Consider the following 25607-nt stretch of genomic DNA (forward strand, 5'->3'; position numbering starts at 1 on the left):
CAATGAACGTAATATTATTTTTTCTCAAATTAAGTGAATGACATATGTCAATCCCGAATAAAACACACACAACGTGCCGGGTAAAACACTAGTTAGGTTATAAGAACCATTTCAAGTAGGCATGGTGAATGTAACTCATTTAAGATCACAATAACATATTTCTGAGCTGTTTTGACTTGAGTTTAAGGTAAATGATTAAGGGAAAATCCCCAAAATGCCCATATTTAAAATGAGATTTCAAATTTGTTCCTTCAAATACAAGTTTCCTGTTTTGTCCCGTCGTTATCTTGTCGCTGTCGACGTATTAGGGAATACTGACGACGTGTTACTAAACGAACCGGAAACGCATGACAAGTTATACGTAATGCATCTAGTTTAAATAAAGCTATTGGATTTAAATTAAGACCTATTAGACCTAAAAATATAGTGGAGTTTTGGAGATGTGGTAGGAAACCAAATAATTAACACTATATAATATTGATGTAAATTAATCAAAACAATATGCTTTTGATAGTTTCCCATATGAGAAGTGCATTTTTTAATGTCCACATGAGAATATTTCAAGGATTGATAAAGAGAAAATTCCTAAAATAGTTTCTTTAGAGAGAAGAGTCTTAAAATAGCTATTTTTTGTTGATTATTTTTAAGAATTTGTGTTTGGAAGACATATTGGGAAAATATATATATTATGAGGGAGCAGGCCAAAGATTTAAAGATATATAGTGAGCAGACCAAATATGGGAAAATATCGATGGAAAGTCCAAATTATTTTAAAATATTGATCGACAAGTTCATATTTTCTTAACTTTTCTTCTCAAAATACAGTCTCCCAAGACTGTTTTTTATATTTCCTACCTGAGCCGTATATATTTTCAAATTATAGAATAATGAGCTTTTTAAAATTCGTCTTGTGAGACTCATTTTAGAGATATTTGTTCTTAGGAGACGAGATTATTGTATTTCTTCAAAATAATCTTTTTCTTCTTCCATCCTTCATTTTACACACACATACACACACTTACCCATACGATGAGGGTGTAGCCTATGATGGCTCATCTGCTTAATAGAGAGAATCCATACGCTAACTGGATCACCTAATTAGCAAGTGATGTCAATGAATGGGGGTGTGGGCATATAAATAGGTAGATCCTATTCATTGGGCTAAGGGTTTTTGTTAATGCATGATTTTTTGTCCGTACATGATCAAATATGTTAAGGGTAGATTAGTCATTATGCTATGATGTAATATGGCTCATTCTCTATGGCCTGTATAGCGAATGGGGTCCATTCGTTAGACTAGCTGCCTCATTCGTTAAGTTAGGTGCCCATACACTAAGGATGAAGCGTATGGAGCCTCATTTGTTAAGTTAAGTGCCCAATCGATATGGGATTTAGCGAATGGGAATCCATTCGTTAATGGGAACACCCCATTCGTTAGGGAATTTTAACGAATAGGGATTGGGCCTATATATAGGCAGTTCCTATTCATAATGTATGTTAGTTTTAGCCTAATGTATTAAAGTAACGTTTTCCATGCCGAAATCTCTACCAAGTTAATTAATTTACTCGTTGAACGTTGATGTATCCATTTGAGACCAGATCTTGGCTCGTATAACGTATTTACAATTGGTATCAGAGTAAACGGTTGCTCGTGATACATCAATTCGTGTTCTTTGGTTAAAGTTTCTGTTTGATCGGATTTTGGAAGACTCAATGGACGTTTGTTGAAATTGGTTATAGATTGATGTTCTAGATGCAAATCCGAATCTTCGTATAGATTTTGATGAATTAATATGGAGATTTGAAGGTTAATTGGTGTTATCCGCCATTGATAGTCATGGTTATTGTTAAATCTAATTTGATGGTGATTCAAAGTGTTCTTGATGAAATTGATGATTGAATCAAATTCATAATGTAAATCCGAAATTCGTCGAAGATTTGGGATGTTAATTTGTAGATTTGATAACGTTTTGAGTTTTCTAGTGTGAAAAACCATCTTTCCGGCCATTGTAACCAACTTTTCCGGTGAAATACATTTTTCTGGTGTCTACAGTAACTGCCCAACTGCTTATTCGCTATGGGGTTCTTAACGTATGAGTTCATTCGTTAACAGGTTTAACGAATGTGGACTAGTTAAGCGAATGATACTTCATTCATTTAATTGTATAACGAATGAGAATCATCTTAATGTATGACATTCATTCGTTTCCATTCGTTAATTATTTATGACATTCGCTGTTATCCTTAACGTATGTACTCATTTGTTTACTTGTTTAACTAGTGAGGATATTGATAGCGAACGAGACCCTATTCCATTAATGGATAGCGAATGAGGTTATTTATAGCGAATGAGACCTATTCGCTTAATGGATAGCGAATGAGGACAAATGTTAAAGAATGAGGGTGGATTTCGCTTACCATATGGAAGATGGGTGTCCCTGATAAAAAAATTATTTTAGAAAAATTTTCTTAATCAAATTTTTATAGGAATATTCCGAATAAGCTGGATATTCTTTTTGAAAATTTTGGCGACATACTTTCTGGCCTAAATTTCACGCGTATCTCCTGGCCGATGTGGAGAACACGCTTAAGTTAAAAAGGAGTTTGTTGGAAATGCTTGAAGTTTGTTCAAGACCTTGCCGAATTTGTCAAGGGAAGGGGGAGATAAAAATTTCAAGGATTTTATTTGACTAGTTTTTTCCTAAGATTGCAAGGTTTTCTTGAAAAATTACTGCAATTTGATTGGTAATACAGGTTTTGAAGCTATGTTTGACTGAGTTCAAGACTGCAATTGTTCTTCGGTTGTTGATTGATTTGTTCGAGACTGAAACCTTCTTATGTGGGATACGAGTGTCTGTTCATTTACTTCTTTAAGAAGGACTTTGATCCTGACAATGTTGGCTACGAGTACCTGGTGGACTACTTCTGTTGAAGGGGGAAATTTTTGAATGATTTGATCTTCTTGAAGAATTCAATATAAGTTTTTTCATTGAATTGAAGAATCAGATTTTTTAGGATTGACTAATGGAGGTTGGATATCTGAATCATATGCCCAAAACAATAGTGCATCCAAGCGAATGGGATGTAGAAGAGCTTAGAAAGTTGATATTTTAGGAGGAACTTTATCAAGAGAGGGAAAACCAAAGTGAAATATTTTGAATAATAGGGATGTTCATGAAGATGTGGAACGAGGTTAAATTTAAAGATATTTTTGTTTTACCGGTGCTAACAGATAGCTGATGACTTGTTGCTGATTGTTGAAAGATTGAATCATATCATATGCCAGTTGGATGATCGGGATGATCACCTGGAGCTACTTAATAGACGGGGAGATCTGATACAAGAAGCTACAAGTTGCAGATTTGCTTACAAGACTTAGAGTTTCGTTTGTTTGCATAATCTCGAGAATCATTAGTCAAGGGGGAGTTAAAGTATTGCGATTGATGATTTGCAGTTAAAGTATTCGATGTTAAAATATTCAACGTTAAAGTATTCATCATTAAAGTATTCGTCGTTGAAGTATTCGATGTTAAAGTATTCGTGGTTAAAGTATTTAATAGCTACGGAAAAGGGGAACTCTGTTAATGCATGATTTGTTATCCGTAGCTAATCAAATAAGTTAGGGATACATTAGTCATTATACTATGATGTAATATAGCAAATTTGCTATGGCTTGTATAGCGAATAGAGTCCATTCGATAGACTAGCTGCTTCATTTGTTAAGTTAAGAGCCCATACACTAAGGATGTAGCGTATGGAGCCTCATTCGTTAAGCTAAGTGCCCATTTGCTATGGGATTTAGCCAATGGGAATCCATTCATTAATGGGAACACCCCATTCGTTAGGGAATGTTAACGAATGGGGCTTGGGCATTATTCATAATGTATGTGTGTTTTAGACTAATGTATTAAAGTAACGTTACCATGCCGAAATCTCTGCATGTTAATTTATTTACTCGTTGAGCGTTGATGCATCCATTTGCGACCAAATCTAGGCTCGTATAGCGTAATAACAATTGGTATCAAAGCAGACGGTCGCTCGCGATACATTAATTCATGTTCTTCGGTTTAAGTTTCTATTTGATCGGATTCTAGAATATTCAATGGATGTTTTCTGAAATTGATTATAGATTGATGTTCAGGATGCAAATACGAATCTTCGTATGTATTTTGATGGATTAATATGGTGATTTAAAGGTTAATTGGTGTTATCCGCCATTGATAGCCGTGGTTATTGTTTGATCTAATTTAATTGTGATTCATAGTGTTCTTGAAGAAATTGATGATTGAATCAAGGTCGCAATGTAAATCCACAGATTCGCTAAAGATCCGGGATGTTAATTTGAAGATTTGATGAAGTTTTGAGTTTTCTAGCGGGAAAAATGTGACATTTGTGACAAAACCAGGTACACCTTAGTATTCATATGTCGAATAAGCGATTAACCGCTTATTGTGTAACGAATAAACGAATAACCAAACGAGTCTGTTTTGGACCCGAATATCATGAGGGGCCATCTATAAGTGATATACGTACATTATAAGTTAACATACTGATGTTATAGCCTTAGTTCAGTAGCAAACTAGTTAAACGAAAACATACTCGTTTAACTATCCGCTATGATTTTAAACGCGAAAGATAGTTCCAAAACAAGCATTGTATCATTCGTGAAGCCGAAAAAACTTACAAAACAATTATTTGAGATATTTTAAGCGATCCGTGAAAATATTTTGAATTTTTATAACCAAATGATATGCTTTTCTAAATTTACAAAAATGTGGTTGAAAAACATTCGTTTTCACGCTGTTTGTCGTACCCGAAATATTTTTCTTACCAAAAACCGAACCTGAAATAAACTTCGACTCGGGATTTCACATTCGGGCATGCATAACAAGAATAATGAGCCAAAAATGGGGCCCAAAATGGAAAAAAGGCACCACCTTTGTTTTTTTTTATATACATATTTGTGATTCTAAAACATTCTAGGCCAAAATATCTTCATGGTGAACCTGCTCCAGCAGTTCTTCTTCCATTTTGACAAAAAACTACGGTAAAACATGATGATTTTGATGGTTTAAAGCTTGTTTAAACATATTATAATAGAGAAGATTATGGTTTGATTGTAAAAACATGATTAACCATTTAAAAACCCTAAAAATTGTCCAAAACACGGTTTGATCCTACACATGGTTAAGAATTTGAATTGTTAAGTTTTTCTTTGGCCATAAACACGGATTAGAGGGTTTAAATTGCGTTTTTACGTTTTAAAAGTTTGGTTAAAACCCTAACTGAAACCCTATGTTTCAAGGCTGATCTCTTGATGATACATGCTTGATTTTGTGGTATAGGACCTGTAGTTACTCTAGCTAGAAGGACAAGAATCCGAAAAAGTGGGAAAATGGATGAAACAGTCGAAAACCGCAAAGGTATTGCCGAAACACTCGCTTAGGGGCTATTTAGGATTAGGTTGTGATTTTCTGGTTATTAACTTGTGAAATTTTGCAGGGACATCAGGGGTTCCTTTTCAAATTTGGTAATTTTTCGACCATCCGAGAATATTTGACGAATTGATTACCGTGTAGCTACTAAATGGTGTGTTTCATGACTCCTGTTTTAAACTATTTTACGAACTTTTGGGGTAAAAAGCATGTTAATATATATTTACCTGTTTAGGAAAGCACTTTCCTATGAAATACCTAATTCCTGATACATGAACGATCCCAATAGTAATTGATTATGAACCGTAGAATGTTGAACTATTGATTATATGTATGAATCTATAGGTGACATAATCAATTGAGTATTGTTGAATGCCAAGTTCTGTTGCAATTTAATAAATAAGGTTGAGTATGGCCTATGAGCCAAGTTATGCTGCAACTAAACAAACTAACTTGATTATGACATGAGTGCCAAGAAAATACTGTGATTATACATATTGTGGGCGGAAGGTGGACCACGGTGATTGATTGTACGTGGGAAATACTATATATATATATATATATGTATGTATGTATATACCTACTATGTAGTGGTTGATTTAGTTACTTGGAACCTGTTGTGGGCGGAAGGGGGCCACAGTGGTTGATTTTACGTGAAAAATGGAGGCACGTAGCACGAACAAACAGTCACGATCTCATCGTAATTTTTCATACTTATATCATAAACATACAAACATGCATATGTACATACAAACATATAGATGTGCATACATATAAACGTAAATACATATGTACATGCACGCGTGCATAAAAACTATATGATTGTGTGGTACGCGGAAATGATTTCGTTAAAACTTATGAAACTAACCAACTATTCGTTGTTGACCTGTTTTCAACATTCTTTTCAGGTGTACAGATACGTGAAGTAGATTGATTATGTGCTATGTGTTTGGATTGTGATCAAGGCCGTGTAAATTTATGCAAGTATGCGAGTATGAAGTGATGTAGTTAACGGACTAGTTTTGCCTAGTTTGTAAAAGATGTTAGAACAATGTAATATATTGTAAATTAGTTAGTAATGTTTCTTTATAAACAATGTGTTTGATAACAGTGGTGTCTGTTACATTACCGGTTTGCGCTTCCGCAAATTGCTTAACGGGGTGTGACAGAAGTTGGTATCAGAGCCATTGGTTATAAAGGAATAGGTTATCCCTTAGGATACCTAAAATATAACCGTAGGCTCGATTATCCCTAGGAAAAATTATTAATGAGTAATGATATATACTGATGGATACCAAGATGAACTCGAAGGGCTAGTGAGTTATTATGGTCTGGAACGTAATAACAGACTTGGTTGTACGAGGGAATTCAGGAAGAAGTCACGGAACATATCGATAGGTAAAAATGGCAACATATGTGTATAAAAGGTGATATGAGTATATATATGTAACATGCGTACGTGCTTATCTGAAACAAGTTGTATGGATACGTGTATGTACGGTACTGACGATAATATTAAATCTTATCGTAACGAATATTATATTTGATTATAATCAATATTAATTCTTATTATAATTAAAATTATAATTTATTAAAACTAATACTATATTTTATCATAATTAATATATATATATGGTCATAACAAATAAGATATTTTATGTTTTCCCTAATTAATAATATCATTTACTCTGATCAATGCTATAAAAAATTATTATTATATGACAAATCCTCGTACCGAAGGATGTCGAGATCCGGTAGCCTTATGTCGGACAAAGAACCGGTGTTGCCTATAAACTAGAATTCTGAAGATGCTTTATCGACTCCAAACTAAATCTTAATGTATGACAGAACCACAGATCGGGAGTAATATTCAAGGCCCAAAAAAGAACCGAAGAGGGTGTGATTTGCATACACTCATCTCAAGGAGATATAACACTTGTTAGTTCGGGCCTAATCTTTACCCTACAAACCTGTTTTCTAACAGTAAACTGAATTGCTTTCCGGTCATCTTTTCACTTCTTTTATTCAGGAACAAACACTATTCCTAGGGGAATACCTAGTGGCGAGCCCGATTTATTAAATTATAAAACTAATAATTGCCTTACGAATTCCCCGATTATATAATAGACCGTGATCACCCGTATATACCATTTACCAACTGTAGTTTAAAACTCTTCTATATCACTATTATAATCTGCCCTGATGAACCCTCTTCAACTACTCCTATATTTTTGTCACTCCAATCAGTTTATTATAGAAGAGGAACCCCATGCTCACGGACCGATGATGTGCATTGGCTGGTGTGGGACGTACTTACTCTTAACTAATAAATTACCACTTTTAGTAAACCCAGCATACTTGTGGATACTGAATGACCTGGTGAAAGAATATTCTATAGTTATAATTAATAACATCCAAAAGTCAAGCGGAGTGTACAAGTACATTCCAACTTATAATACACTGTTTAAACTCATAACGGTCAGATGTCTACTTACGGTAAAGGCAGGACAAAAACAGTTGCCCAATGGTGGGATTGTATCGAAATAACTGCTGCGCTGGTTGTGACATGCTCATGATTGTTATAATGTGTACTTGGATTCACAAGGATAGTATGATACTGTTGTGTGTAACATCTTTTCGATACTCCATGCAAGCATTTAATAGTGTGCTATGTTAATATGGAGGACAATTTGAACCTTTCGTTACAATACTGACCCCTTACCGGGTTAAACTTTCTTGTCACTTGATGGCAACTCTTGATATATGCATACAACCAATGGCCTTTGTTAGGCTAAATCTATATACTATCCTTGATATATAGACGCATGAATAGATCCGTCTGATACATATGTGCTATTTGAATTTTGAAATACTTGATTACCTGTTAATGTGATGCCTCTTGTAATTAGTTGTGTAAGTGAACTGTTTTTAATTGCGGTATAATTGGTTATCGTTATAGAATGACCCCGAAGAAAACAAGCATACTATCTGAGGCAGATGTGACCGAGGTGATTGCTCGTCAACTCCAGATGGTACTTTCGGTAATAGCAGCACAATTCGCTGTAGGTATTAATCGCTCCCGAAAAGGAATCTATTGATTCTCTCCCAATTGGTTGGACCATAGGTGCGATGATTTACTTCACGGGCGAGGTCTTTGGTTTAAGTCCAGGATGGCCCAGCTGCACCAGGGAAAAGAATAGAAGAAGCGTCTGACTCCTTCATGCATGCTACACTTGGCTCGGAGGGATATAGCTCAGTTGGTAGAGCTCCGCTCTTGCAATTGGGTCGTTGCGATTACGGGTTGGATGTCTAATTGCCCAGGCGGTAATGATAGTATCTTGTACCTGAACCGGTGGCTCACTTTTCCTAAGTAATGGGGAAGAGGACCGAAACATGCCACTGAAAGACTCTACTGAGACAAAGACGGGCTGTCAAGAACGTCAAGAACGTAGAGGAGTTAGGATCGGCAGTTGGTCAGATCTAGTATGGATCGTACAACTATGAATAAAAATCAAATGCCAAACAATGATGCGACCGTGAATACTAATCCCCAGACAAATACAACTACAAATGCTCCCCCGATAAATACTAACACTGTCACAACTAATACTTCCCCGTTGAGTACTAATGCTACTCTCAATAATAACAATCCCCCATCGAACTTGAATGTAACAACCCAAATCCCCCACAAAAGGGATATCAACTTAAGAACTTCATGTTATGTAAACCTATAGATTTTAGTGGTACTGAAGGACCAAATGGACTGGTAAAGTGGATCGAAAAGACTGAATCCATTATCAATATCACTAACTGTCCACCAGATTGTATTGTTAAATATGTTCTACGTTTATGGACCACGCCTTAATGTGGTGGAATACTGTTGTACAAATTCTGGGACAAGATACAATCAACCGTATGACTTGGATAGAACTTAAAAACCTTATGATGGAACACTTTTGCCCAAGAAATAAAATCGAGAAATTAGAACAAGAACTTTGGAATTTAGAAATGAAGGGAGCAGATCATTTGGGGTACACCAACTTTTTTAACGAATTGGCCTGTTTAATGCCATGGTTAGTTACCCCAGAATCTAAATATATTGAATGCTACATTTAGGGTTTGGCCACCGAAGTCAAGAGTCTGGTTAACTCAACTGATCACTTAACTTTCGAGAATGCTGTGTCACAAGCCGGCATTGTAGCTTCTAACTAGGCTAGAAGTGGCATATTGAGAATGCACGGGGAATCATCTGGTACAAAACGAACCGAGTATAGTGCGAGATTACAAGGAAGACAACCGAATAAACGTGCATGCCCTAAGATACAAAATTACACTATGATCAGTTCCGAAGTGAATCAAGATAAGTAAACGGACCGATGACAAGGTGTGGGAAATGTGGTTATCATCATGTGGGTGAATGTTGGACCAATGTTTGTCACAAATGTGGAAAGGTTGGGCACTATTCCCGTAACTGTAGAACCATTATGAATACTATAAATCAACCATCCCAACCCTAGTATTCATAGCTACCCCGATCACAACTAATCCGACAACAACCAATCCACCAAAACTAACCCATAATAAGCCCTTATGCCTGTTATGAGTGTGGCAGTATGGAGCATATCAAGAAGACTGCCCTAGTTTGAATCAAGTTACAAACTCAAGGACCAGCATCGACGTCCAACACGACTAGAGGTCGCGTATTGTAATTAAATCGGATAGAGCAAGTGTAGTAATAGGTACATTCTTAGTTCTAGCTAGTATACTTTAATTTTATTTAATACAGGTACTGATAGAAATTTTGTTTCTACAAATTTTTACCTTAAACCCCTTATACTAATTAGTAAATTAATAGATCTTTATACTATAGAACCCACTAAAGGTAAAGACTATAACTGTTAACCATACTATTCAAAACTACCCTCTCAACCTAACCAACTAACTGTTTCTTATCAATTTACTCATGGTGAAATTTGAGAACTGTTGCGTAATACTCAGTGTGGACTAGTTATTTAAATTCAAAACGAAAGTAGGATGTAAGGACAGAACTATCAGAATACCTCTTCTAGATAAAGAAATGATCGAAGTACAGGGAGTGAAACCTGGTAATATAATGCCTCTCGTACCCCATGTTAAAAAGTACATATTAAAATAGTTACATCAAGGACGTGTAGTGTATTGGACGAAGGTAACAATCAACGAATCCAATAAAAAGTGTATGTATTTCGGGCAAACTAGCGCACCGATAGAGTTCATGAATCTTACGAACTGAATTTGTAAGCCAATCCTGACAAGTTTGTCGTAGTACTCATCGATGATATCTTAATATGTAACATCGCGAAATTTTCTATTTAAATTTGTGCCAAAAATGTCAATTTTAAAAGTTCAGGGATTTAAAAAGCAAATATGGGAAAAGTGCATCTTTGCGTGTCGCAAAGATGCTGGTGGTTACAACTTCGCGCATCGCGAAGTTGCTGGCACACAGTTCAAAGCTTATCCGGTTACGTGTCGACACGTGTTACTCCAGGATTGACATGCAAAATTGTGGCGCCGTCCGAGCACCTTCGCACGGCGCGAAGATGCACAAGTCGAGGCTATAAATAGGCAGCTGCGGATTCAGCCCAATTCACACCAATTTTCACATTCACAAACACACATTTAGTGTTGGGAAGTGTGCTAGCTTTTCCGGGAAGTTCCGAGGTCCGTTTTCTTGAAGTTTGTGCAAGTATTGGAGTTTTAATGTAACGCCTGTAAATTTCGTTAATCGGCTCGATTGTTTATAAATGTTTGTTTAAAAGCCGGGGTTTCATCTTTCTAAGTCTGAGCCTTGTAATACGTTTTGAAAGTTAATTTATCCATCGCTTTGCCCAAAACATCACCTTTTATTCCTTGAAGGCTAATCTAGTATGTAGCACCCGCTAACTTTTGTTTAACGGCATGCACGTTGTTGAGTTTATATACTAATCGGGATCGATCTGGCATTCTTCAGGGACTTCCTAGCCATTCTTTTAAGTCATATTAATTAACTTTCAGTCCAAAATATTACGTTTTACAAGTTTGAGGGCCTATGTGCAACATTTTAATGTAATAAGCCCAAACCTTGCCTCCCTCCCTCCCTCCTACGTATGATCGGAGCAAGAAAGAAACCCCACCATGGTTATTTTTCCAGCCATTCTATGGAGCCAAACTCCAATTCACGGTTAGTATTACATCAAGGATCGTCTTTATCACCATTAAAACCTTTTATTGAACACTAGAAATGTCATAAACATGTTAGGGTTTGAGTTTTGATTGAAACAATTGCTGACAGATTCGTACTCGTTTATATTTTTTGGCCTATAACTCGATGAAAATTGATTGTTTTTGATTGATTCTTGATTCCATGATATTCTACTTTGAGTCTAGTTTCCAGAAACATATAATTTGTAATTTTTAGACGAGATTTGGATGGTTTTTATGATTTTATAAAACGTATGTCAAAGCTGATGTGGGGTGACGGATTATGGTCTGTCTTCCCGCATCATAACTCTTTTTTGACAAATCCAAATTGGTTGATTCAACTTCTGAAAGTTCAAATTTTGAGTTAGGATCCCAATACAATTGGAATCGTTTAATTTGGTTTTGTATTGATTTTTAAACAAATAAAACACTTTTGCTGCACACTGAAATAGCTGCACGTACCTTTCGGTGATGGAGGATTTTTTTATGATTTTTGTGTGCATTGGAAAAATATAAATTTTTTTTTAAAAGCCTAAGCATTTATCAAACTCTTATAAAAATTTCATAATATATTTCTATGGGTTTTCCTATGTAATAAAATACATCTTTGCATGCTAAAATCTGCATGTTATACTAGTTATTGATCGATACTTTCGTTTAAGGCTTAACCGGTGGCTTTCCTTTTGAACACTTTCGGGGCTGTTTTGATTGAGATTCTTGCTCCGTAATCTTCTTATGTATGTCCGAGGTAACATACTTTAAAATCGTGTGCATTGGTATTCGTTTGATTGGTCAACTAGTGGTAGATTGAACGTTAGTGTTCGGTTGTCTAGAATAGTGAATTGTTGCGTTTAACATGAGGTTTGAACTGATTAACAACCAATTCCATTCGGGTAGCTTCGGTTTGATATACGGGCTGTTGGAAAATTATTTTTTTAGTATTGGGGCTGAATTGGTTGTCGGTTACTCAAACGGGTCGGTACAACGCGAATTCACGTTTATTTGATAGTTGGTGGGTTGTGCTTGCGAGTTACCAACCCACCCAACTCGTGTAGTGTCGTGTGGGCTAGTAGGCTATGATTTTATCAAAGTTGGCCTACACGGGGCGGAGTTGGATGTTAAGTGCGTAAACAACTCTTAAATTCGCATCTTCGTCTCACCTAGCACTTCCGCGGGTAATTTGGAAATTCTTTATTTCCGGGACTATCTAAGGGTGATCTTGGTAAATATAAGGCCCCGGGGGCTGTTGTAATTGAAATTGGTAAGGATGAGGCGTAGGTAACTAAAACCATGTTAGAACACCTCATAGGACAACGATTCCATTCGGTATCGTTAGTAATTATTGTTTATAATCCGACAGGCGTGTTAGTTGTAGAAATTATTAGGGATTCTCTAGCTCGTGGTGCTTGTGTGCCTCGTGTCAGGTGAGTTCATGATGCCCCTTTTTACTCTTTTCAAGTTTTGGGCTAGCATACACACCTAACTGATTTTGCTTGATAAACCGTTTAAATGATTTTGCATAGGCGTACTTGAATTATGGTATATCTTGGGATGACATTTATGTATGTATACACATGTGTTACCTTTTGGCCCATAGGCTTACTTGCAGTATGGTATTTCTTGGAATAATACATACGTATGTTTACGCATGTGTTACTTTATGGCCTATGATTAGTGATGTTAATTAGGTATTACTTGCAATCAGGATTGATGATTTATTAGATCAGCTCCAACGAGCTAGTTGGTTCTCGAGGATCGACCTTAGGTAGGAGTATCATTAGATGAAAATTCGGGAGCAAGATATCCCTAAGACCTCTTTCCACATTCGCTCTAGACCTTATGAATTCCTCGTGATGTCTTTTGGTTTGACCAATGCACCGACAGCTTTCGTGGATCTTGTGAACCAGGTGTGTAGGCCGATGCTTGACCGTTCTGTTATTGTTTTCATCGATGACATTCTCATGTATTCCAAAGGCGCGATCACGCTCGTCACCTCACTGAAGTTTTTGGATGCTTTGGGAGGAAACAAGTTATACGGGAACTTTTCTAAGCGCTCTTTCTGGTTACGCGAGGTTTAATCCTTGGGTCATGTTATTAACCCAAATGGCATCTTGGTAGATCCTTCATAGGTGGAAGCCATAAATAGGTGGGAATCTCCTAAGTTACCATCTGAAATTCGTAGCTTTCTGAAACTGTCGGCGGTCGTGTTTATGCTTAAGTTATGGAAACCGTATATACATGTTATTCCTTGTGTCATTTGCATCGATCATAGGAGTTTAAAGTAATTCTTCGAGCAAAAGGAAGTAGATATGCAGCAAAGTTGTTGTATGTCATTGGCGACGGGGCGAAGTATAATGATTGTCAATCCGAGAGGGCCATATAAACTCTCGAGGATATGTTACGGGCTTGAGTTACCGACTTTGGTGGTAGTTGGGATTATCATTTGTCATTGGTTGAATTTTCTTATACCAACAGTTACCACGCCACTATTGGGATACACTGTTTGAGATGTTGTACGGGCGTAGGTGTAGGACTTCTGTCTGTTGGGGCTCCATTGGTCATAAACAATTGGGTTGTTTAGAGCTGGTTAATGATGCGACAAAAAGAAAAACAAAAAAAAAGTTGATAGATTAAGGCTTTTATGAAGGTCGCTCAGGACCGGCAAAAGTCCTATGCTAATAAAAGGGGAAGGCCTATTGTGTTCGAGGCCGACGATCAGGTTATGCTAAAGGTCTCTCCTTGGAAAGGTATCATTCGCTTTCATAAGCGGGGGAAACTTAGTCCGAGATTCTTAGGTCCGTTCCGTGTCTTGTCCTGTGATGGGGGAGGTAGCTTATAGATTGGATTTACCTGATGAGCTTGCTGGGATTCATCCTACATTCCATGTGTCACATCTAAGGAAATGTTTGGCCGACAAGAAGGCACGAGTGTTTCTTGGGGTCATTGAACTCGACAGTAAGCTGAGTTATATAGAGGAGCCTATCGCCATTCTTGACTGATAGGAAAGGCGTTTGAGGAATGAGGTGGTTAGTCAGGTGAAGGTGCAGTGGGGGCACCGTGAGGGTTCCGAGGATACTTGGGAACTCGAGGATGATATGATGAAGCTCTACACGCAGTATTTCCTGTCTTGGCGGGATTCGGGGACGAATCCCATTGTAAGGAGGGTACACTTGTAACGCCCGTAAATTTCGTTAATTGGCTCGATCGTTTATAAATGTTTTTTTAAAAGCCAGGGTTTCATCTTTCTAAGTCAGAGCCTTGTAATACGTTTTGAAAGTCCATTTATCCATCACTTTGCTCAAAACATCACCTCTTATTCCTTGAATGCTAGTTTAGTATGTAACACCCGCTAACTTTCGTTTATTGACATGCACGTTGTTGAGTTTATATATTAATCGGGATCGATCTGGCATTCTTCAGGAACTTCCTAGCCATTCTTGTAAGTCATATTAATTAACTTTCGGTCCAAAATATTACGTTTTACAAGTTTGAGGGCCTATGTGTAACATTTTAATTTAATAAGCCCTAACCTTGTCTCCCTCCCTCCCTCCCTCCTACGTACAATCGATCGGAGCAAGAGAGAAACCCCACCATGGTTATCTTTCCAGCCATTCTATGGAGCCAAACTCCAATTCAAGGTTAGTATTACATCAAGGATCATCTTTATCACCATGAAAACCTTTTATTGAACCCTATAGATGTCATAAACATGTTAGGGTTTGAGTTTTAATTAAAACAGTTGCTGACAGATTCGTACTCGTTTATTGTTTGGCATGTACCTCAATAAAAATTGAGTGTTTTTGATCGATTCTTGATTTTATAATATTCTACTTTGAGTCTAGTTTCCAGAAAGGTATAATTTGTAATTTATGGACGAGATTTGAATGGTTTTTATGATTTTATAAAAACGTGTGTCAAAGCTGATGCGGGGTGACGGATTATGGTCGGTCTTCCCGACATCATAACTCTTTTTTGACAAATCCAAATTGGTTGATTCCACTTCTGAAAGTTCACATTTTGAGTTAGGATCCCAATACAAATGGAATCGTTTAATTTGGTTTGGTATTGATTTTTGAACAAATAAAAAACTTTTGTTGCGCACTGAAATAGCTGCACGTACCTTTCTGTGTTGGAAAAATTTTTATGATTTTTGTGTGCATTGGAAACATATAAAAAAATATTTTTAAAAGCCTAAGAATTTATCAAACTCTGATAAAAATTTCATAATATTTATATGGTTTTCCTATGTAATAAAATACATCTTTGCATGCTAAAATCTGCATGTCATACTAGTTATTGATCGATACTTTCGTTTAAGGCTTAACCGGTGGCTGTCCTTTTGAACACTTTCGCGCCTGTTTTGATTGAGATTCTTGCTCCATAATCATCTTAGGTATGTCCAATGTAACATACTTTAAAATCGTGTGCATTGGTGTTCGTTTGATTGGTTAACTAGTGGTAGATTGAAAGCTAGTGTTAGGTTGTCTAGAATAGTGAATTGTTGCGTTTAATGCGAGGTTTGAAGTGATTAACAACCAATTCAGTACGGGTAGCTTCGGTTTTGATATACGGGCTGTTGGAAAATTATTTTTTTTAATATTGGGGCTGAATTGGTTGTCGGTTACTCAAACGGGTCGTTACAACGCGAATTCACGTGTATTTGATAGTTGGTGCGTTTTGCTTGCGAGTTACCGACCTATCCAACTCGTGTAGTGTTGTGTGGGCTAGTAGAATATGATTTTATCAAAGTTGGCCCACACGGGGCGGAGTTGGATGTTAAGTGCCTAAACAACTCTTAAGCGCGCATCTTCGTCTCACCTAGCACTTCCGGGGGCAATTTGGGAATTCTTTATTTCCGGGACTATCTAAGGGTGATCTTGGTAAATATAAGGCCCCGGGGGCTGTTGTAATTGAAATTGGTAAGAATGAGACGTAGGTAACTCAAACCATGTTAGAATACCTCGTAGGACAAACGAGTCCATTAGGTATCGTTAGTAATTATTGTGTATAATCCAACAGGCGTGTGAGTTGTGGAAATCATTAGGGATTCTCTAGCTTGTGGTGCTTGTGTTTCTCATGCCAGGTGAGTTCATGATGCCCCTTTTTACTCTTTTCAAGTTTTGGGCTAGCATACACACCTAACTGATTTTGCTTGATAAACCGTTTAAATGTTTTTGCATAGGCATACTTTGATTATGGTATATCTTGGGATGACATTTATGTATGTATACACATGTGTTACATTATGGCCCATAGGCTTACTTGCAGTATGGTATTTCTTGGAATAATATATACGTATGTTTACGCATGTGTTACTTTATGTCCTTTGATTAGTGATGTTAATTTGTTATTATTGCGTATGCCTACTTTGTGTTTGCATACGGTGGGTGGTGATCTTGGCCAGGCCAAACTATACTACTCAGGTTATAAAATCCTGTGGCTGGCCCTGGAAAGCCCGTAAGTGGGGAGGCTCGTGTGGTATGATCACCATCGGATGGAATGTTGCGTGCATGATGATCTTGGCCGGGCCAAACTATACTCCTCAGGTTCTAAAATCCCGTGGCGGACCATGGAAAGCCATTAAGGGGGGCGGCTCGTGTGGCATTATCATCATAACGGGTCCCTAAAATCTCGTATCACGTGCTTGGGTCGTACGCGTGTTCGACCTTAATGTTATTATTTGGATGTTATATATATATATATATATATATATAGGCTTAAGTTCAGGAGAGAAGTCAAGTTTTTGTGAGAAGTGTGAGAAGTCCATTCAGCCAATCAGATTTTTAGTTTTTTTATTTTCTTTTAATTAAATATAGGGGTAGTATAGTAAATGGAAAAATGCAATTTATATAAAAACTATTTCAATTATCAACCAATTTGTTATATTAACGTAAGAATCAAAATCCCAGATCCTTATCCACAATTATAATCAAAATCAAAACAAAAATCAATTCTCCTATCTTGTACTTCAGTTTATATTCAAAACTATCAATCCCAGATCGTGTCCTTCATAACAACAATCTTCCTACATTAAGACCCGTACATATTTTCCGATCGATTGTGTTGAACTCCATCTTCATTCACCACAAGTTATTATCAAATAATGTCTTCACTAAACTTATGTTAGGCGCAGATTAACATGGTAATTTAGGTTTTTGAATTCTAATTAATTCAAATCTTCACAATTACTTATAATAACCATGATTTTCTTTATTCATTCTACTGATTTTTTTCCCTTATTCCTTTTTAGAATGATACTATATCAATTCCATTACTTGTTGAGTATCATTTTTGTTATGAACGTGATTTGAATTTATTTATGAAGGATCAAAACTAATAACTTGTACATGATCTATATAAACCATTCATTACCTGCATTATACATTATTACCTGCATTATACAATTTTTAAAATTTCTTTGAAGCAATGGATAACCCGTCAACCTCTAAGCGGACTGTGTCCATAAGTCAGTCAACATCACATTGTTAAGGTTTTTTTGTTGATAACAGTTTATTATTGGCCATACAAGTTTCTGTAGTTTATTTCTTGTTGTTTGTTTAAATGATTACCATTACTCATGTTATTGTTTATGTTTATATAGTATGTTCAGGTTAGTGATATACGCTTGTGTAGGTTATTATAATGTCCTTGTTTGGTTATGGGTTTGTGTAGATCATTGTTGATGTTTTATAGTAAGTGCTTGTTCTTGTTGATGTTTTTATTGTATATGTAGGTTCGTTATCTTTTGTATTTAAGGTTTTAGTGTTTTAATATAGTAAGTGCAGGTTGTTGATTTATAATAATTACAGGTTGGTTGTTGACGGTTTTATAGTATGTAGGTTCGTGATTATTCGTATGTAGGTTATTTATATATCCTTGTTTCCTTATGGTTTTTTGTAGGTTGTTGTTGACGTTTTGTAGCGTGGTTAGGTTATTGTTGATGGCCCCATTGTTGATGTTTGTAAATTAGATGTAGCTTAGTGACTACGTGTGTTTTTATTCCATAGGAATAAAACCAAAATATAGTTGGTAATTTTTTTTACCTTTTTAAAGTTATGTCTTTTGATATTTTTATTTTGTTTTATGTTTTTTTTATACATTCTCAACAGCATCTACGGTTCTTACCAACACCACACAAAGTTCGCCAGCCGTTAACATTGCATCCATCGACGACACAAGCTCGCAGCAAGATATTAGTAACGAACGTAAGAACAGAACTCAAAGTTTTTTTTTACAATTGTTAACACTTATCATGTTAATTGTTTTTAATTTTTTTCCAATGTTTTAGAGACGGTGGACCATAATTTTTACTTCTCCCCGGACGGAACAAAGTACTGGATCCCGAGGGTCAACACAGCTTTAAAACCTAAAAAAGACGTAGCATTTAACCGTTGGGAAGATGTTTTCACCATGTACAAGTCCTACGCAGAGAAAGCCGGTTTTGAAATAAGGTTCTCAACAAAAACCTATACAAATGGTGTTCCTTTGCATAGGTACATTGTTTTCTCTAGAAATGGTAATCGGCGTTTCAAACCAATTGACACTTCAAATGCCAAATCATCTTCAAATCGACGCAACACCAAGAGTAAACATATGGGTTGCGGTGCATGTATAAGACTTAACATTAAAGTCTTAGAGGGCTTAGAAACATACAGTTTATATCACTTTAACGAGCCCCATAATCATGGGCTTGCCAGTGAGCATAATACAGACCTAACTAGAGGTAAAAGACAGCTAGATTTCTCAGATAAGGAGTTCATTCAAGGACTCCAATCAATGGGGTTCGGTCCAACAAAAGCTCATCGTGTCCGAAACTCTTTGAAGGGTGGCCAGCACCTTGTACGAGGAACTAAGGATGACTGGAAGAACCATATTCGAGATGTTAGGTGTTTTATTGCAGAGGACGCGCAGATGGTTATCAATAAGTTAAGTACTAGCAGCCTCCATTTCAAAAACAACTTTTTCGAGTACCTTGCTGAAGATGGAGAGCTAAGAAGTATGTTTTGGGCGGATGCTATATCCAGAAGCAACTACAAGTTATTTGGCGGTGTTTTAGCATTCGACGCTACTTACTATACTAACAGGTTACTTTTCAATATTATTACGTATGATAGAGTCAATTACTTCCATTAATTAACTTATTAATAGCATTATTTATTATTGTAGGTATTCAATGATTTTTGTCCCCTTCACAGGTGTAGATTGCCATAAAAAATGTTTGACGTTTGGGCAGGGTTAATATCTAACGAGCGAATTGACTCGTATAAATGGTTATTCTTCATCAAGAATCATGGCAAGCAGCCTTAGTTGGTTTTGACAGACCAAGATCCAGCTATGAAGCAGGCTGTGTCTGCCATTTTGACTGATTCACATCACAGACTATGCATGTGGCATGTGACCGACAAAATCCCTTCGAAGGTAATTACATTATGCAGCCTCAACATGTTCAACTTAACAGGCAATATAAACGATTTTCAAAACCACAATTTATGTAGTAAACTGTCAAATGTAGGAACATACAGAATGTAGGAAACACATATTGACTGATAACACTCAATTTGCAACTTGTCATCGCATTATATTTCGAACATCAAGTCATTTTGCACCTGATAAATAGTTGGTTTTGGAACAGCCTACACAGACACTCTTTAATAACTTTATTTTCCTCCAGCTTATTTCAAATTTTATTAACATTAACTTTTTTTTCATACACAGCTTAAATGAGAAATGGAGCGTAATAATGAGATAAAATATCATGTCCATAAGCTTGTATGGAACGTCTTCATAAAGCCAGAGACTTTTGAACAAAGATGGCATGAAATGATCAACGACTACGATTTATCCGGTAACAAGTGGCTGACCAACATGTACGCTATACGTCACCAATGGGTCCCTGCTTACTTCAGAGAGTTACCGATATGTTGTTTGACGAAAACCACAGCTCGATGTGAGATTTGTAACTCACAGTTCAAAGTCTATTCTAGTGAAGGCAAAACACTTGTTCAGTTCATGCTTTGCTTTGAACAAGCTCTGAACGCTCAACGTTTTGTTCAACGACAACTGCAGTACGATACTACAACAACGTTACCTCCGATGTTGACCCAGTTGCCATTTGAACTTCATGCTTCGCAAGTGTACATGGAAACTATTTTCAAAGATGTTCAAGAAGAGATCTACGAAGGGCTTTATCGTTGCTCTCGTGAGCGAGTCGAGTCTGTTAACGAAACGAAGACTCACTTTGTTAAGCATATCGACAAAGATAAAAGATTGGTTGGTGAGTTTAAGGTATTGTCCCACAAACGTTAACCACTCGTCATATTTACACATTCTCATGTTTTACTGTACCAATAACTATCGTATTGTCTTATGTAGTTAACTAACAACACAGAAGAAAACTCATTTAAATGTTCGTTTATGTTGTTTACTCGAATTGGTTACCTATGCAGACATGTATTTTACGTGTTCAAGACAGATCTTATTGAGAAAATACTCGATAGGTACATTCATACGCGCTGGAAGACTGACGTACTAACATCTGACTTGTTCAACATTGAATACCGATACGATTTTCCTCTTGATGAAAAGTCTAAACTACGACATGAGATTCTCAACTTAGCCAACCTATGCACTGATCGTGCACGTGGGGACATATGGTTGACCAAATGAAAAAAATGAAGGACAAAATCTGGCAAGACATTCCCAATGAACCTGCATGTAACAACAAGTCAATCATAATACAATATTTGCTTGGAGTTACAGAACCTGAAACTATATCTGTAACCGCACCGAATGGAATACGAATTAAGGGTTTGGGTAAACGCAGGCGTAAGATTGGGCCTAGCAAAAAGGCTAAAAAGAAAAACAGGAAGAAACACAGAAGGGAGTGTAAGACGTGTAAAAAGTTGGTGCGCGACTATGACTCTCGCAACTGTGAGAAAGTTCGAAAGGAAAGGGAATTGAGAAGGAAGTTATGGAGAGAAAAAGGCATTTACGAAGACAGCTCTGACGATAACGAAACCACAGATGACGAAGACGGTTCAGAAGATGAGGGAGAGGAATACTACTCGTCGAGTTCCGATTAATTTGTCATTTTTGTTTTTGTTTATCATCTTTGGTAAAACAACAAGTCGTGTGCTTTTTTCATCAGCTTAATGTAGCGCCTTTTTAAGGCACAGAGTATACTCATTTTTGTTTTCCACAGTTTTAAACAATAAAGTTTATTTACAAACTTTACATTTTCAACGAGAACGTTTGGTACTTGTATAATACTCCTTAAACATGTTTTCTCATTTACCATTTTAAAGCAGCAAATCAGTAAAAAGGATGCCAAGTCACACACGATTTGGAAAACAAACGTTCTTTTTGTGTTATACCCACACACGATGCCAAGTCATGTGTAGGCACTTTCTGTATTTTTTTCCATGTCATGTGTAGGCACCATAAAAAAAAATTGTATTCACTTGTTATCCTTTTTTGTTGGTGTTATACCTACACACGAAGCCAAGTTATGTCTAGGTAGCTTCCATCTTTTTTTCCAAGTCATGTGTAAGCACTATCAAAAAAATTTTATATTAACCCGTTATCCTTCTTTTTGTTGGTGTTATACCTACACATGATGCCAAGTCATGTGTAGGCACTATAAAAAAAACTGTATTAACTTGTTATCCTTCTTTTTGTTGGTATTATACCTACACACGAAGCCAAGTTATGTCTAGGTAGCTTCCATCTTTTTTTCCAAGTCATGTGTAAGCACTATCAAAAAAAATTTGTATTAACTCGTTATCCTTCTTTTTGTTGGTGTTATACCTACACTCGATGCCAAGTCATGTGTAGGCACTTTCCATCTATTTTTCCCGTGAATGTTTATGTCAACAAAGATACCTAAGTCGTTCCTACATCCCAAAACACTAGTTGTCTACGATAATCCTACACACTTTGAAACCAACTTGATAACCGCGTTAACTTAAATTTTCATTCTCAAATTTAATGCCAACCATCTAAAATGGTTTTGAACACTCTTATTATTTTTTGTTAACAACAAGCAGTAAGTCACAAACAACATCACTCAAACAAAACATACTAAATAACCCTGTGTAGGTACTTTGCATTTGAAATATGATACCAAAACAAATTGTCCACATAGACGGAATATGGTGCAACACGTCATCACTTTAATTACGGATAACTTTAACAACACAATGAACCACGCCGCTCGCAACATATCTACGTACCAACATATATATTAAACAAATTGTTACCATAAAAAAAACTTTCTTCTACGTTTCGTCCAACGTTTTACCGAAACAAAAAATAAAGTTAAAATTAGATAATCATAAAAAACTAACTAAGCGACCGACACCAACATTTTACCAAAACATCCTTCACACTAGTTTTTTCTTTCAAACAAAAAACCCACATCACTCAAAATTTATAACTTCCCAAATGGCATCCCTTTTCTTGTTAACGTCTGACAACAAGATCTTCGCTGCATACTTAACCCTTAAACTTTCAACCTGCTTCTTTTGTGTACTAAAATCCTCACTTAGCCCACAATCCCAATCTTTCTCCCCCATGAATGTCTCCATATGCCGCATAAGACATATTTCCCAACATCTTCATAGTTGTTTCATGTCTGCCATTTTATCTCCAACCTAGTGGGTGTTTAGTGTAAGACCCCGAATCCCGGGAAAATTTCACAAAAATTTAAAACCCAACAATTTTTTGTATTTAAAACCAGTTCAGAGTAAATAACAGCGGAAAAGTTTAAGTATTAAAAATCCCAAAACACGGGTACAGGTGTCCAAAATCAATTGTAAATAAAGTATTCGTTTTATTTGAAATCCTTGACCATAAATGCCTTCAACCTCCCGAGTAGCATCCAGCACGTCCAAGCGGTAGCATCCACTTCTTAACCTGAAAGTCAATCTAACATACACACAAAGTCAGCTTGAGCTGAGTGAGTTCAAGTTTATTATAAACAATAATTCATACTTGATTTCAAAGTTATAATTATAAACAATAGAGAGGATAAAAATAAAATATATAATATAATTCACCAAGTAATACATTCATCGTCGAACACACGTACACGGGCCTCTCCACCACGAGTCAAGACTCGAGTAAAATATTTGACCCGGACGCGGTAAGACCTAAGCATGTGACACGAGCCTCTCCATCACGGGTCAAACCCGAGTAATATATTTGACTCGGTCACAACTCAACATTCCAAGCATGTGATACGGGCCTCTCCACCACGGGTATAACCCAAGTATTATATTTGACTTAGTCACAGCTCAACATTCCAAGCACGTGATACGGGCCTCTCCACCACGGGTACAACCCGAGTAATATATTTGACCCGATCGCGGCTCAACATTCCAAGCACGTGATACGGGCCTCTCCACCATGGGTATAACCCGAGTATTATATTTGACCCGATCGCGGCTCAACATTCAACGGGCCTCTCCACCATGGAATTTTAAAACCCGAGTAATATATTTGACCCGCCAAAATGATGATCACGTCACACGGGCCTCTCCACCACGGGTACAACCCGAGTAATATATTTGACCCGGCCGTGAATCACCATGCACAAACACATCAATAAGCCTACTCACATCATTCTTAGTCACGAGGAACTAAATATCATCACACAACCGTAGGCTATAAGGTGACACATACCCATACATACATACATACATACATACATACATACATACATACATACATATATATATATCTATATATATATCAACCCATACGGGAACTAAGTAAATAGGTCTACTCATATTCATTTACTACCAAGTCTATTAACATCCTCGAGTCTAGACCATTAATAAGGTATGTAACTTCAAAGGATACAAGACCATAAACGAGTCTAAAATATCATAAAGCATATAAAATAATTCAAATATAACTTTCCAAATGCACAATCACGAGTGAGACCATGTAGTACCATTCAAATAGTTGTAACGGGTAAAATCGTATAAAATTGGATTTCAGTGTGTATGCTAGCCCAAAACGTAAAAGAGTAAAAAGGGCATCATGAACTCACCTGAAATCGATCGAACACCTGCAACGAGCTAGGAAATTCCTAAGTGCACACTCACAAGTAAGGTCCTGTAAATAGTACACAACGCGTTACTAAACTAGACCGTAAGAACACTTTTGCCTAATGGGCCGTTCAAGCACAACACGTTGGCCCAAGGCCCAACACCTTGGCCCAAGGCCCAACACGTTGGCCCAATTACTTTACCTCAGCCCCAAAAACCTTTCAACTAACCAAATCCACCGGTTAAGCCTAAAACGAACTTATCGATTAATAACGAGTAAAACGTGTAGATTTTAGCATGCGAAGATGCATTTAATTACATAGGATAACCTTAGAAATAAATTATTAAATTTTTACCAGACTTTAATAAATGTCGTAGGTTTATAAAAATATTTTTATTATATTTTTCTATTGGACACAAAAATTATAAAATTCCTCCAACACAGCAAGGTACGTGCAGCTATTTCAGTGCGCAACAAAATGGTTTTAATTTTATAAAATTCATTACCGAACCAAATTAAACGATACCAATTGGGTTTGGTTCTTAACTCAAAATACTAACTTCCAGAAGTGGAACCAACAAATTTAGACTTGTCGAAAAAAGTTTATGACGTCGGGAAGACATACCAGAATCCGTCATCCCGCATCAGCTTTGACACTCGATTTTATAAATTCATAAAAACCATTCAAATCTCGTCCAAAAATTACGTATTATAGCTTTCTGGAAACTAGACTCAAAGTAGAAATTATGGAATCAAGTATCGATCAAAAACAATGGATTAACATCGCGTTACATACCCTCAAATAAACGTATACAAATCTGTCAGCAAACTGTTATCATCAAAACTCAATCTTAACAACCAATAAGAGCGTTAATATGATCAATTAAGGGGTAAAAGACA

The 25607-nt window shown here is 36.6% G+C and overlaps 2 protein-coding genes across 2 annotated transcripts; both read left to right on the forward strand.

Moving 5' to 3' along the window:
• The first annotated feature begins 14473 nt into the window (after positions 1-14473).
• LOC143606267 (protein FAR1-RELATED SEQUENCE 5-like) lies at positions 14474-19893 on the forward strand. The gene is made up of 4 exons (XM_077082089.1): positions 14474-14609; positions 18764-18859; positions 18943-19738; positions 19821-19893. The coding sequence occupies exons 1-4, from the start codon at positions 14474-14476 to the stop codon at positions 19891-19893; spliced, it is 1101 nt and encodes a 366-aa protein (XP_076938204.1).
• A 488-nt stretch (positions 19894-20381) lies between these two features.
• LOC143606268 (protein FAR1-RELATED SEQUENCE 3-like) lies at positions 20382-21320 on the forward strand. The gene is made up of 2 exons (XM_077082090.1): positions 20382-20939; positions 21027-21320. The coding sequence occupies exons 1-2, from the start codon at positions 20382-20384 to the stop codon at positions 21318-21320; spliced, it is 852 nt and encodes a 283-aa protein (XP_076938205.1).
• The last annotated feature ends 4287 nt before the right edge of the window (positions 21321-25607 follow it).

This window comes from Bidens hawaiensis, unplaced genomic scaffold (assembly GCF_021521415.1).
Source record: "Bidens hawaiensis isolate Kalapana, Puna unplaced genomic scaffold, B.hawaiensis_p1.1 tig00073957_1, whole genome shotgun sequence".
Taxonomy (NCBI): Eukaryota; Viridiplantae; Streptophyta; class Magnoliopsida; order Asterales; family Asteraceae; genus Bidens; species Bidens hawaiensis.